The following is an 11,705-nucleotide window of genomic DNA, read 5'->3' as shown; positions in this document are numbered from 1 at the left end:
TGAGCCGATGGAATTCAGAGATTAAATAACTCACTTTGTGACCAATCTCATCGCAAGATTTCATTTTTTTCTCCAGGATTAGCCTTGTTATATATAACTTACAACCCACCTAGAGCAGAATATCACAACTTGTAGTCTTACAGATCAATAAGTTGCAACTGAATCTGTTCTACATCCAGTAATCACCGGCACTTTTTCACCAATGATATTCATTCTGATTGGAAGACTATTTTGTGCCAACGCCCACAAAAATCGTTTGATTTTCGGCCCAACTCGGCCCACGCGCACAAGTGTCACATCGACACTAATCAAGAACTAATACGTGATGCAAAGTGGATCCCGTTTCCGACAATCTTCTTGTATGTAGTGTATAGTTTGGTATGTAGAGGCCTCAAAACGCTTGGAATTCACAAAATGTAGATGCAGAGAATTCGGATGCCTGCCACCACTCCAGCAGCATGCAAGAATTTACCTACACAAGCCGGACATGCTCCTCCGCCAGGAGCCCTGTCCACGTCGCCTGAATTCTTCACCATCGTTGGATCGCAGCCACTGACGGCTAAGGTTGTTTTCATCTGATTCTACCGAGACCAGCTTCTGATTTTACTGCTTAGCTTCTACCTGCTCTCTTCTACCACAAAAAGACTTGCTCTTGCTTCTCGTTAGAATATGTAAAAACTAAATATATACTCAACTTCCCTTCCCTTCCCTTACTCAGAAACTTCTCGGGCCGTCCCGATCCATCCATCCCGAAAAACAAATCCTCCCTCTCGCTCTCTTTCCCGTCTCCCGACGCCCACAGGGGCGGCGGCGTGGGGAGAGCGCGCCGCTCCCGCCCTCCTCCTCCGCCATCTGCGCTGCCGCCCGCCTCCTCCTCCATCTCATCCTCCTCTCTCCCCTTACCTCCCGAGATGGTGGCGGGCATGAGGAGATGGCGCTGCTTCGAGCGGCGCCGCTTGAAGCGTCGTGGCAGCGGGTCGAGCCCGGCGGCTCCCTTCCTCTTCCTCATCCTCCGTGCGGCCTCCTGATGCTTCGTCCCACTGCGCATGTGCTCCTTCAGCCGGTGAAAACTTAGGTACCATGCCTAACCCTAACCCCACCGTGCACTCTTTTCTCTTCTGCCCCCTTCCCTACAGTTCGATATTTGCGATTCTCTACTCTTTGATTCATACCTCTTGTAGGGTTAGGATTTTTGAGCCAATTTTAGGTATGATATGTTCGTTCTAGGGTTACCAAGAGGAGTTCCCTGATGTTTAGATGTTTAGAAACTGTGCTTTCTTACCTCTTCTAGGGTTAGGATTTGGGCTCAGCTTTAGATGTGCTCTTGCCGCTTCTAATGTTAGGATTTGAGCCCAGCTTTAGATATGACGTAGACATCTTTGTTCTAGGGTTACTAAGAGGGAGTTCCCTGGTAAATTTAGCATTGTTTTGCTCTTGCCCTCTTTTAGGTTTGGTCGTAAGATGGAGTGGTAAAGAATTTTATAGATCCATTCATATGCGCAACCTACAATGCTTAATTATTACTTTCTTTGCAGGTTTTATGTAGTTGGGATAAATTATTTTTCATTTGGCTAAGATATGGTGCTCTAGTATGCTCTATGACTTCCATACGCTTTTGATCAATGGTATTACATTTATGTTTTTTTAATTTAGCATATGATTGATAGTCGAGAGTTTCAAATTATTTTTTTAATATAACAAGACTACTACGCCTATTAAACAAGGGGTTCTTCCTATTATAATATTTTGTTCATTTATTGTGGCAGTTCGATCTCTAAAATAGATTAAACACACGTTGTGCCTTGTGCCTCTCTAATTGATTCGTGATTCCTCCACTATTTGAGAGGTCTGTTTGTTTACTTAACAATTTAACTTATTGTGCCTATTTATTATTGTGTAGGCAAGATATGAATCCTTTATGTGTAGGTATCTTTCTTACATCCCTCCTCCTTCTGTTGTTATTTGTTTCCTTTTCCTTATTCACAATGTTATTTCTGTTTATGTGTTACACAATGTTATTATTCCTACATATTTCTTTCAGATTTTAGCTAACATCATATTTCTTTTAGATTTCAGTTAGGCTCCTTAAAGAGATGTATTTTCCTTCCTTTGTTTTAAGTGTACGCTTCATCTAACTCAGACTATAAGCTCTCCTTTATATTTTAGCTACTCTGCTCAAACAAGGTATATGTATATATAGTGGTTCTTTGAATATATGGTACCATCTACAATTCTAAAATATCTGAGTCTAAGTACATTTCACACTATGAGGATGAGAAGCAATTTCAAGCCCAGGCAATTTCAATAATTACTGGTCCTACACACAAAACAAGATTCAACTTCAATCGATCAGCTATTTAGTCCACTGCATTTGCTTAAAAAAGTTGGGACTCTTATCTATGATTGTCTCCATAACACAGCTTTTTATTATTGGACCACAAACATTATTTCTATAGTTCTTTTCGTACAAATCAGTTCGTTCTGTTAATGAAGGCCAATGTCGTCGTGTTCATATTTTCAGGTTCATCAAGTGCCTGCGCAGCACACGTAAAAAATATTCAGCGCATATTTTCAGGTTCATTCCTATCATATTGTCTCAAATTGGTTAGTTCATGGTTTCATCTGTGATTTGTATTTATTGTGGTGGGTTACCTGTTCAATATTGAGAATAGAGCTTTCCCGTTTGTACAGTTTTGCAGTGAGCAGAGTTTTCCTCAGAGAGTCAAGATTCATAGTATTGGAGTGAGTTCGTGACAAATCTTTTTGTAGGATTGGCACTGCGGACAAAGTCGAAGGAACTACCTGTTGTCTTGCCACGCTTTGGTCTGGTATATTTTTCCCTACCTGCAAATACTATTAGAATTCATATATAATCAGCATATCTTTTTAGCTACGAATAGTGCATATCGTTTAGTACCAAATGTTTAAAACTCACAACTACCGATGAATTGGTTGTAGTTCATTTGAAGATTGGTTGTTCCTTTACAACGGCAAGGCCAATATAGATTAAGCTATTGTCATTACTGCGATGATTAGTGCAGATCCAATGGCCTCCTCCCACCGGGCCGGCTGCGCTCCTCCGGCCGACGAAACCCTAGGTACCATGCCGGATGGGCCTAACCCTAAACTCCCTCTCCTCACTGCAGGGATCTTCGCCCCCCTCCCCTCTTCGGTGCAGCGAGCAAGCTGGCCCAGTGTCCATGTTCTCGTGTTGTTCTCTATGTAAAACTGATATCCTTCCATGTACAGTGATGATTAGTTATTTAGTTGTTTCATTCATGTTATCTACTGAGGCTTGGGGATGATGCGATGATGATGTTTTTTAGACTGAGGCAATGGAATTGTGCTGTAATAATGATTATACAGTTATTTCATTCTTAAGGAATCTGCCTATTTTCGTTCTATTAGTTGCATATTTTATCCATTTTTTAGTCACCATACATCCATTGTCGATGAAGTCTTTGGTTCATACAGTTTATGGGTTCCTCTAATACTGAGCACACCCCATTGCCAATGATGGGTTTGCGGTTGGCCTTGCTACAAAGGTAATTTATTCCTTAGTGAGCTACAGTATCAGGCTCTGTATTCTATTTTATTTATAAGCTATGCATTGCCTTCGTTCTTTCAATCCTATTCTATGACTCCTACAACGGGCATGGCTTTCCTGTCAGACATATGCTTCTCCTTTTACCTAACGTCAACTCTGTTCCTGTCAGACATATGACTTTCCTGTCAGACATATGCAACCTTAATATAACTTTGGTATATGGATGTTCATATTCTTTTACCCTTGCAACAAATCGAATTCATGTTTCTCAACCAAGAGGAGTACAATTGGAAAGTTCTACATTAGGATATGTATTGTCATGGCTCAGCGCCTAAACATGATATGGTACGCTTACATTTGTTGTACAAAAACTGCATTGATTTCTGTCTGGTGATCTCTCTTCACTTATGGTTGTTGGTCTTTACAGGTCTGGACCATCTCGGCCTGAATGTTTTGTGGATTCATCGCGCCCCAGGGCTTACATGATTTATTGCTGACTTCATGTCTTCCAAGGCTTACATGATTTTGTGCTACTGCTTGTGCCATTCTTAGCTTACTCTTAGATAACCATGTACGAAAAGGCTGGAGTGGGAGGCAGCATTGTGCCGCCAGCTAATCTTGTCCCTGTCAATTGCATCGATGGCGTGGTAGGATTACCATTATGATGCTTCCTGTGATCCTAAAGGTACATCCACTCACATACCTTAAGGTTTCCTCTCCATCTCTCCTATTTGTGGTCATGTAAATTATTAAGATCCAATGCTAGAATGCCGTCAGTTTAGCAATACCACAACAAGTGTTTTGGTTAAGCAAGACTAGCAAATGCTCTTTGTTTTCTCTTTGTGATAATTTCAGAGTTCATAGTTCATTAAGGCTAATCTGGGTAGAGCAGCTTCCTTGCCTGCCAGATCATTATCTCCGCAAGGTTCTGATCTTATCTCCAAATTTAGCAAGAGGATTTATAAAAAAGCTGATTACGCATGTGAGGAATCCCATTGCTTTTTTTAAATCGGATCTTACGATATGTAAAAGTATGTTTGCTGATGGATCCGTTTCTGAATTTGATTTCTTAGCGATAAGGTGCATACACGAATGGGCTGAAGCACACCGTCTGTTGAAAACAAGATTACTTACGCCTACCAAAAAAAAAGTTTTTTTGTCGAGCATGAATCTTCATCTTCAAAACTATACAAGGTATGCCATGGAAAACATTTATTAGTGTTAACTAACACACTGCAACCTCAGTCAACAAGGAAGTGATAATGATCTACACAATTTTTTTCATCATTTGGGATACATTCCTCCTTAGTCTGTAATTCATTTCATAAATGTAGGGTGTGTAAAATAGATATGGCGCAGACGCGCAATTCAACCTTTGCATCCATTTTACCTGTCAATTCAGATGCTCTTTGAAAATCACATGTCAATCATTATATATTCTACAAGCTGATACAATAGATGCATCCATCCTGATGCTTCCATCACCTACTGTTGGTTATCGTGAGTTTGTGCAGCTTGACAACTTCTAGATGGTCATGAACTTTTTATATATCTGCAACTTCAATGAAAAAAAGCACAAAGTGATGTTCTGCAGGCTACAAAAGATCTGCCCTACTTCATGCATACATGCTTAATTTACATTTTACCTGACATTTATTATGTTTCGATCACTGCAAGTTTTAGGAATTATCGGGAATACATAGCCTAACTTTTAGAAACTAATCAAGATATCCTATGAGGTTTATGCAGCATGACAAATTCTGGATGCTTCCTGGGCTTCATCTCAGGTAACAAACTGTTCCACTCTTATTCCTATTCCATCTCGCCTATGCATGCTTTCTGCTGTTCTGAATGGTGATGGTTCAGTAATGGTGTTAGCTGTCCTTGGCTATCTGCGACATTTAGTACGCACTTCAACTTTAGGTATTCATCGCCAAACTCATAGCTACTGTGGCCTGTGAGATATCGCAGAGTGGATGCCTAATTTCGCATGGAAATTGTACAGTGCATACCTATGTCAATATATACATCGACCTTCTATGCTTTTGTTAAAGGCTTACTTTAGTTACTATTAAACGACACGCTTTTGGCTTCCATGTTTTTTTTGAGATTTCAGGCTCACTTCCCATTCTATGTAAATGATGAGCTCACCTATGTTACTTATACCAAAATTTAGTCAGATTTGAGTGAACTGTGATATTAATCCAATTGCTGTCTGATGATCTAAGCAAGTTTGGTGATTCCAATCTCCAGTTCAGGTGTGTACCTAGGCAGCTTGGTACCTAGATGAGGCAGTACATTTTAGATGGAGTGCTATAGTTACTAGATGTACACTGTAGTTTTATTCATAGTTTCCTCTCAGTTTTCTACTTTAGCTTTTCACCTTGCAGCATGTAGCAGGCGCTTAAATGAGCTTTTATTTATGCTGCCCGTACCAAAATTGACTTTGAGCAAGCTTCGTTTGATGATCTCAATGGCCATCTATGACTGACATTGTGGATAGCCTGAAGGCCTCTTCCAGCCCTTTGAAGACTGTAAACTAAAGGTTATTGTAGTCATGCACAGGATGTAGAATTTGTTCTAAGTCGAAAAAGAATGTAGCCATGCTCTGACCAGCTTATGTATGTTCTGTTTTTTCTGATGTAACATGTGTTTATGTCAATCTATTATATATCATTGTAATGTGCCACCACCAAATATTATGTCTTCGAGTCACATCTATTCTTTGTCATATGGATATCGAGATGATTCCATTTATCAAATAGTCAAAAAAAAAATCATGTGCAAAACCACGTTATTTAGCTACTTACAACAGAGTCCACATGCTTTCACGCTTTCCAGAACGGGCACGCCTCTTATACTAATGGACCAATGAATCTAAGACTGGTACCAGTAATAACATATAAGATATGTTGGTACATATGTTTATTCTCGCATGTCTACCATTACTTCACCACGGGCGCGAGTGCACGCGCAAGGATACTGGTCTTCCACATCTTGCATCATTTTGACGTAGTCATTCTACAGAAGATGCATTTTTTATTTCATGCTATGATTCGGGGGGATACAAGAAAAAGTATAGAAAGCTAAACTGTTTTGGGAATGAAGAGCGACAACTCCAGATATCAAAATAATATAGCATGATTTATAATTTTGTGTGTCACGAAGCACTGAAATTAAGTGCCTGTTTAGTTTCCAAAATTTTGCAAAATTTTTTAAGATTCCCCGTCACATCGAATCTTTGGACGCATGCATGAAGCATTAAATATAAATAAAAAATAAAACTAATTACACGGTTTAGACGAAATTCACGAGACGAATCTTTTAAGCCTAATTAGACTATGGTTGGACACTAATTGCCAAATAACAACGAAAGTGCTACAGTACCATTTTCCAAAAATATTCGCAACTAAACAAGGCCTAAGTAATAGAAATACTTCATGCACTTCACATAATATTGGCGATGACACAAATTCGAGCACTCCTTCGGCATAACATAGAGATAGATGTTTGTTCATGAATCATCATCATTCATCTACGGCTGGACTAGCCTTGCTCTGATCTCCTCGATAACTGACGGGAAGCCCTGTATCAGGCGCGAGTAGCCCTCTGTCAACACCGCGCTCTTGAAATTCTTGTCCACCACAAAGAAGTCGATGCACCTCTTCTTCAGCTCCGGACAGTTGTGCATCTCAGCGCAGACCAACGTCGCCGCCACGGTCTCCGGCGACACACAGTCCCATAGCTTCTGCGCGCACATGAGCTTCAGCCTGTCCAGCTGGTACATGTCTGCCGCCGCAAGCAAGTGCTGGAGCAAGTCCGTGGCTGAAGAGCCCTCGAGATGTTTGATGAGGTCTGTGTCCGTGGGCACTGTGTCGGTGTACATGAACCGCAGCAGGATTCGGAAAACCTCCGGCTGGACGTCGTGCAGCGTGATGCTGTCCGTCTGGGCGTCCGCCATGGAACCGAAGAGCTGCGCCTTGAAGACCGGCGAGCGAGCGGTGAGGATGGCCCGGTGCACGCAGAACGTCTCGCCGCCAACCGAGAAGGAGACGTCTGAGCCGTCGGTGCACTGCAGCAGGTGTCCGAGATGGTCGCCCAAGTCTGTGGGAGGCACAGGCACACGGTCGTTGCTCTTGAGATCTATGATTCCACATACAAATGTCACGCAGCCATCGACGAGGTAACAACCCAGCTCGAGCTCGCTGCGCTTCATGAACTTCTGCAACCCAATTACAGTTCCACCATTGGAGCCAACACTATGGATCTCGCTTGACCATTTTGCATGGGACAACGATGGTGCCCCGTCTCTTCCCATTGGAAAGGCTTGGAAGACTGCCTTCACGCCGTGTCTGGATTTGCTCGTGGTCGTGGTCACTGCGCAAAGGGAGAGGTACTCGCCATTGTCAAGAACCCCACGCGGGAAGCAAACTATCGTCCAGGTACGCCCTCCGGCCAATAATCTGCTATCGACGATGGATTTGCCGATGGGAAAGTTCTTGGTGGCTGAGTAATCGAGTTTGAACTCAATGAAACTGGTGCCCAACATACTGGCGAAGACAGTGGCGGAGCCAGTATTTTAATCTTGGGTATTTCCACTTCTACAGAAAAAAAAACAATCCTCAAATCAGTAATACTTCAATAGCACTGTAAATCAGTAAATTCTCAACAAATATTTTGCTTTACTTTTTTTTGCAAATTGCAGCTGCATAAATAACAGAAAAGTGAACAGCTCACCTTGTAAATCAATAAATCCTCAGCCAGAAGCCTAGAATCGCTAACCTGCCGAGTGCCGACCTGGAGGCTGGAGCCCTGGGCTCGGCTGGCCGCCGCCCCAGCCCGAGAAGCCGCCGGCCACCCCCCACCACCTGGCCGCTGGCCCGACTCCTACCGCACCGCGCCGCCGCCCCTCGGCCCTGCTGCTGCTGGCTGCAGCTGTTGCTACCTCTTGCAGCTTGCCGCGCGCGGCGCAGCCCGCTGCTCACCGCCGCCGCGCCGCCTAGGCCCTAGGGTTAGGGGGAACGGAGTCGGTGGCGGGGTCGCTGTCGTGAGGGGGTGGTGAGGGGGCAGGACGCCGGGCCAGCAAGGTGTGGCCGGGTGGAGACGTGGAGTGGCTGAGTGGGCTAGTGGGCCGGACTGCGAGGGTTGGAGTCTGGAAGACAAGCCGAAAGGCCTTTCTTTTTGTTTGCTTTGGGCTACACAATGAGTACATTATTTTACAAATTATTTGTATATGCGCTATTCTAAATCCCAAGTGTAGAATATTCTACGCCAAAACAAAATTTAGCGTAGTCACGTGTCAGCAGTATTTAGTATTTCGTGGTACTGACACATACTACTAAGAGAAGGCCACCTACCGAACGCGATTAAGTAATATTCAGTATTTAGTGGTCAGTTTTAGGTATTAGGTGTAAAATAGCATTTTTGGATTATATGTATATAAGTATACATACCTTCATATCTAATATTAAAAAGGTCAAATTTTGGACAATAATTTCCGTCCAGCCCTGTCAGCTCGTGTCCGTCGTGTCCTTATCCGTCTAGGAGTGAGAAAGAAAATATAGAAAGGGAAAATGTGGTAGGATCTTAATAGTTTTTAAAATAGATCGTGGTTCCTCAGGAAAAATGTTCAAATTCGGGTGGGCCTCTTCTGGTGGGTTTTTTTTTCGACCTGGACTGAATTCTTGCAGTTGGGTCGGCTTCGTTATGGGCTGAACCAAGCCCGTACAAGCCTTTTTTTTCTTTTCTTTCGTTTTTCTCTTTTTCTATAAAAACAGAGGTCTTACAAAATTAACCAAAAATAGTAGAAAAAACAGAAAAATATCAAACCAGTTTTGTTAGCTTCATAAAAATGTGATCTATCAGATGTCATGAATCTTGTTAGGTTGTGCTTTGTCTATATGTGTGGTAAATCATCCTTGCATATATTACATGCATATAGATTCGCCGATGACCGAGAACGTAGCAGAGGCAGACCCAGAATGCGCGGAGGTGGCCAAGGAGTACGAGGAGGATGTCCTCGTCGTCGGTTTTCTCGAAGCCTTCACTAACTTTTCGTTCTCCGGTTCCTGCCCAAGATTTATGGTTGATAAGAGCCCTGTGCAAAACCCCTACTATTATGTTTGTTTACGCATTAAGTTTTGAGGAGAAAGATTTATACCATCGGGTGTAGTTTCGATTAGAAATAAAATTTATTTTTATTAAAATATGGATTAGTCTATGGTACAACTAATTATTTCATGAACTAAAATCTTGGGTAGATTATTGTCTAATAAAATCTAAATAAATGTATTTATGTAATTCTTGACGAGGGCTGTCGTATGAAAAAATCAAGAGATGTCTCCCGTCATAATCATTGGCGGACAGAATAATCCTTGACACATTGATAGAAATGTTACGGAGGTTGATAAGATGCGTCAAAAAAGTTACGAAGGTCGATATTGAGTCATAGAAACACATGGGTAGTATGAAAATTAAAGTTATAATATATTTATATCTAAATAATTATGCGCTTTGCAATGGAAAGAAAAATATACCGAGATGTATTTTAATTCGATACAGGTTTAATAGGATATTGTTATTTATTGTCAACATTAACTTATATTATGGATGTGATGGTCATCATAAAAATAAATTATAAAAGCATAAAACATAAGTAGATATGCACCATTCACGTTATCGTTTTGCATAAATATTTAATAGTTTTTTCTCCCGTTGCAACATACTGGCATATTTTGATAGTATATACATAAGTGTACCAAAATAGTTGGGTATTCTGAGAAATACTAAGGAATACCCTTGGATCCGCCACTGGACGAAGAGATACTCCTATGGACTATGGTGCCGGATACACCTTAGGTGTGAGATGATATGTTGGAGAATCTAATGAGTTTCAACATGTGTGTTTATATACACGATGGTGTAAAAAGAGGTCCACCAGTTTTCTAATGCCAATGAATTTTTCACTCACGGTTCACAAGGAACATGCGCCACTAGTGTAACATATGTGGATCTGGGTTAAGAACCGCCCATGTTAATAGATTTACACTGACGGTTGTGTAACGAAAACTGTCAGTGTAAATGTACCATTTACACTGGTGATTTGCTTAAATGAATCGCTAGTGTCTTTGTTTTACACTGGCGGTTTACTTAATTAACCGCCTATAGAAAATCGTAATAAATATGGCTTCCTGTACACCGACGCCGCGCCGACGCCGCACAGGGGGAAGGCGTCGAAGACGGCCGTCACGTTGGTGGCTGACTGGGTGACGAGCTCCAGGAATAGTCGCCCTTATCGTCTTTATTATTGCCTCGCGGGTAGCACCTGATCCGCCAGAGGTAGCAGCCGACGGAGAAGTTTTGGGAGTAGATGATGTCGCCGATGGGGAGGTTCTTGGCTTGCGAGAAGTCGAGCTTGAGCTCGAGAAATCCAGAGCCCAACATCTTGTTGCCAAAATTTACATACGCAGGATTGGGGTTGTTGCACGAAGGTACTCCTACTTAGGTTGTCTCCAACAGGAGACCCATTGCGGAAACCAAACTTAAAAGGGAAAATGGTGTTCTTGCCCTTACACAGATGTGCAATTGTGATTTTGCCCTCGTTTTTCTAACTTTGTGATTTTGCCCTTAACTGTTCACAAGTCAACGCAATTTTGCCTCTGGTCAACGCGATTTTGCCCCTATTTTTTTCCGTTGACCAGGGGCAAAATCGCGTTGACTTATGAACAGTTAAGAGCAAAATCACAAAGTTAGAAAAACGAGGGTAAAATCACAATTGCACATCAAAGTAGGGGCAAGAACACAAGAGCCCCAACTTAAAATGGGTCTCCAACATAATACATATGGCCTCCAACAGAGTACCTATATAGAAAACCCATTTTGGATGCCAGGAGAGGCATAACCCATATCTAAGTATCCTCTCTCCTGGAGACCCACTTGTAGAAAGGGTTGTCTTTTGGGTCTTGTTGTTGGAGAAGATCAAAAATAGATATTGAACCCTTTACCTGTAGCGCTACCCAAAGAACGAATAGGTCTTGTATTTTGGGTCGCGGTTGTTGGAGACAATCTTAGGATCAAAGTGCCTATGAATGTTTCAGAGTTGGAACCTGTTGCATGTGATGAACTTGAAGTCTCTCGGACGCCCTTTCTGAAAACACCG

At 42.1% G+C, this 11,705-nt stretch overlaps 1 protein-coding gene across 2 annotated transcripts; it reads right to left on the bottom strand.

Moving 5' to 3' along the window:
• Nucleotides 1–6,821: 6,821 nt before the first annotated feature.
• Nucleotides 6,822–8,673, bottom strand: LOC136500299 (BTB/POZ and MATH domain-containing protein 1-like). Of its 2 annotated transcripts, none has more exons than XM_066495647.1 (2): nucleotides 8,285–8,673; nucleotides 6,822–8,148 (listed from the first exon to the last, which is right to left on the bottom strand). In XM_066495647.1, the coding sequence occupies exon 2, from the start codon at nucleotides 8,094–8,096 to the stop codon at nucleotides 7,083–7,085; it is 1,014 nt and encodes a 337-aa protein (XP_066351744.1). In that variant the 5' UTR covers nucleotides 8,097–8,148; nucleotides 8,285–8,673; the 3' UTR covers nucleotides 6,822–7,082. The 2 variants fall into 2 exon arrangements, with proteins under 2 accessions (XP_066351744.1, XP_066351745.1); XM_066495648.1 differs by having other exon boundaries at nucleotides 8,330–8,673.
• Nucleotides 8,674–11,705: the final 3,032 nt, after the last annotated feature.

Source organism: Miscanthus floridulus, chromosome 13, assembly GCF_019320115.1.
Source record: "Miscanthus floridulus cultivar M001 chromosome 13, ASM1932011v1, whole genome shotgun sequence".
Classification (NCBI taxonomy): domain Eukaryota; kingdom Viridiplantae; phylum Streptophyta; class Magnoliopsida; order Poales; family Poaceae; genus Miscanthus; species Miscanthus floridulus.
This window is presented reverse-complemented; position numbering and strand designations above follow the sequence as displayed.

Bases quoted from the DNA above. Each gene is read 5' to 3' on its own strand.
- LOC136500299 (XM_066495647.1), bottom strand. From the start codon at position 8,096: ATGTTGGGCACCAGTTTCATTGAGTTCAAACTCGATTACTCAGCCACC.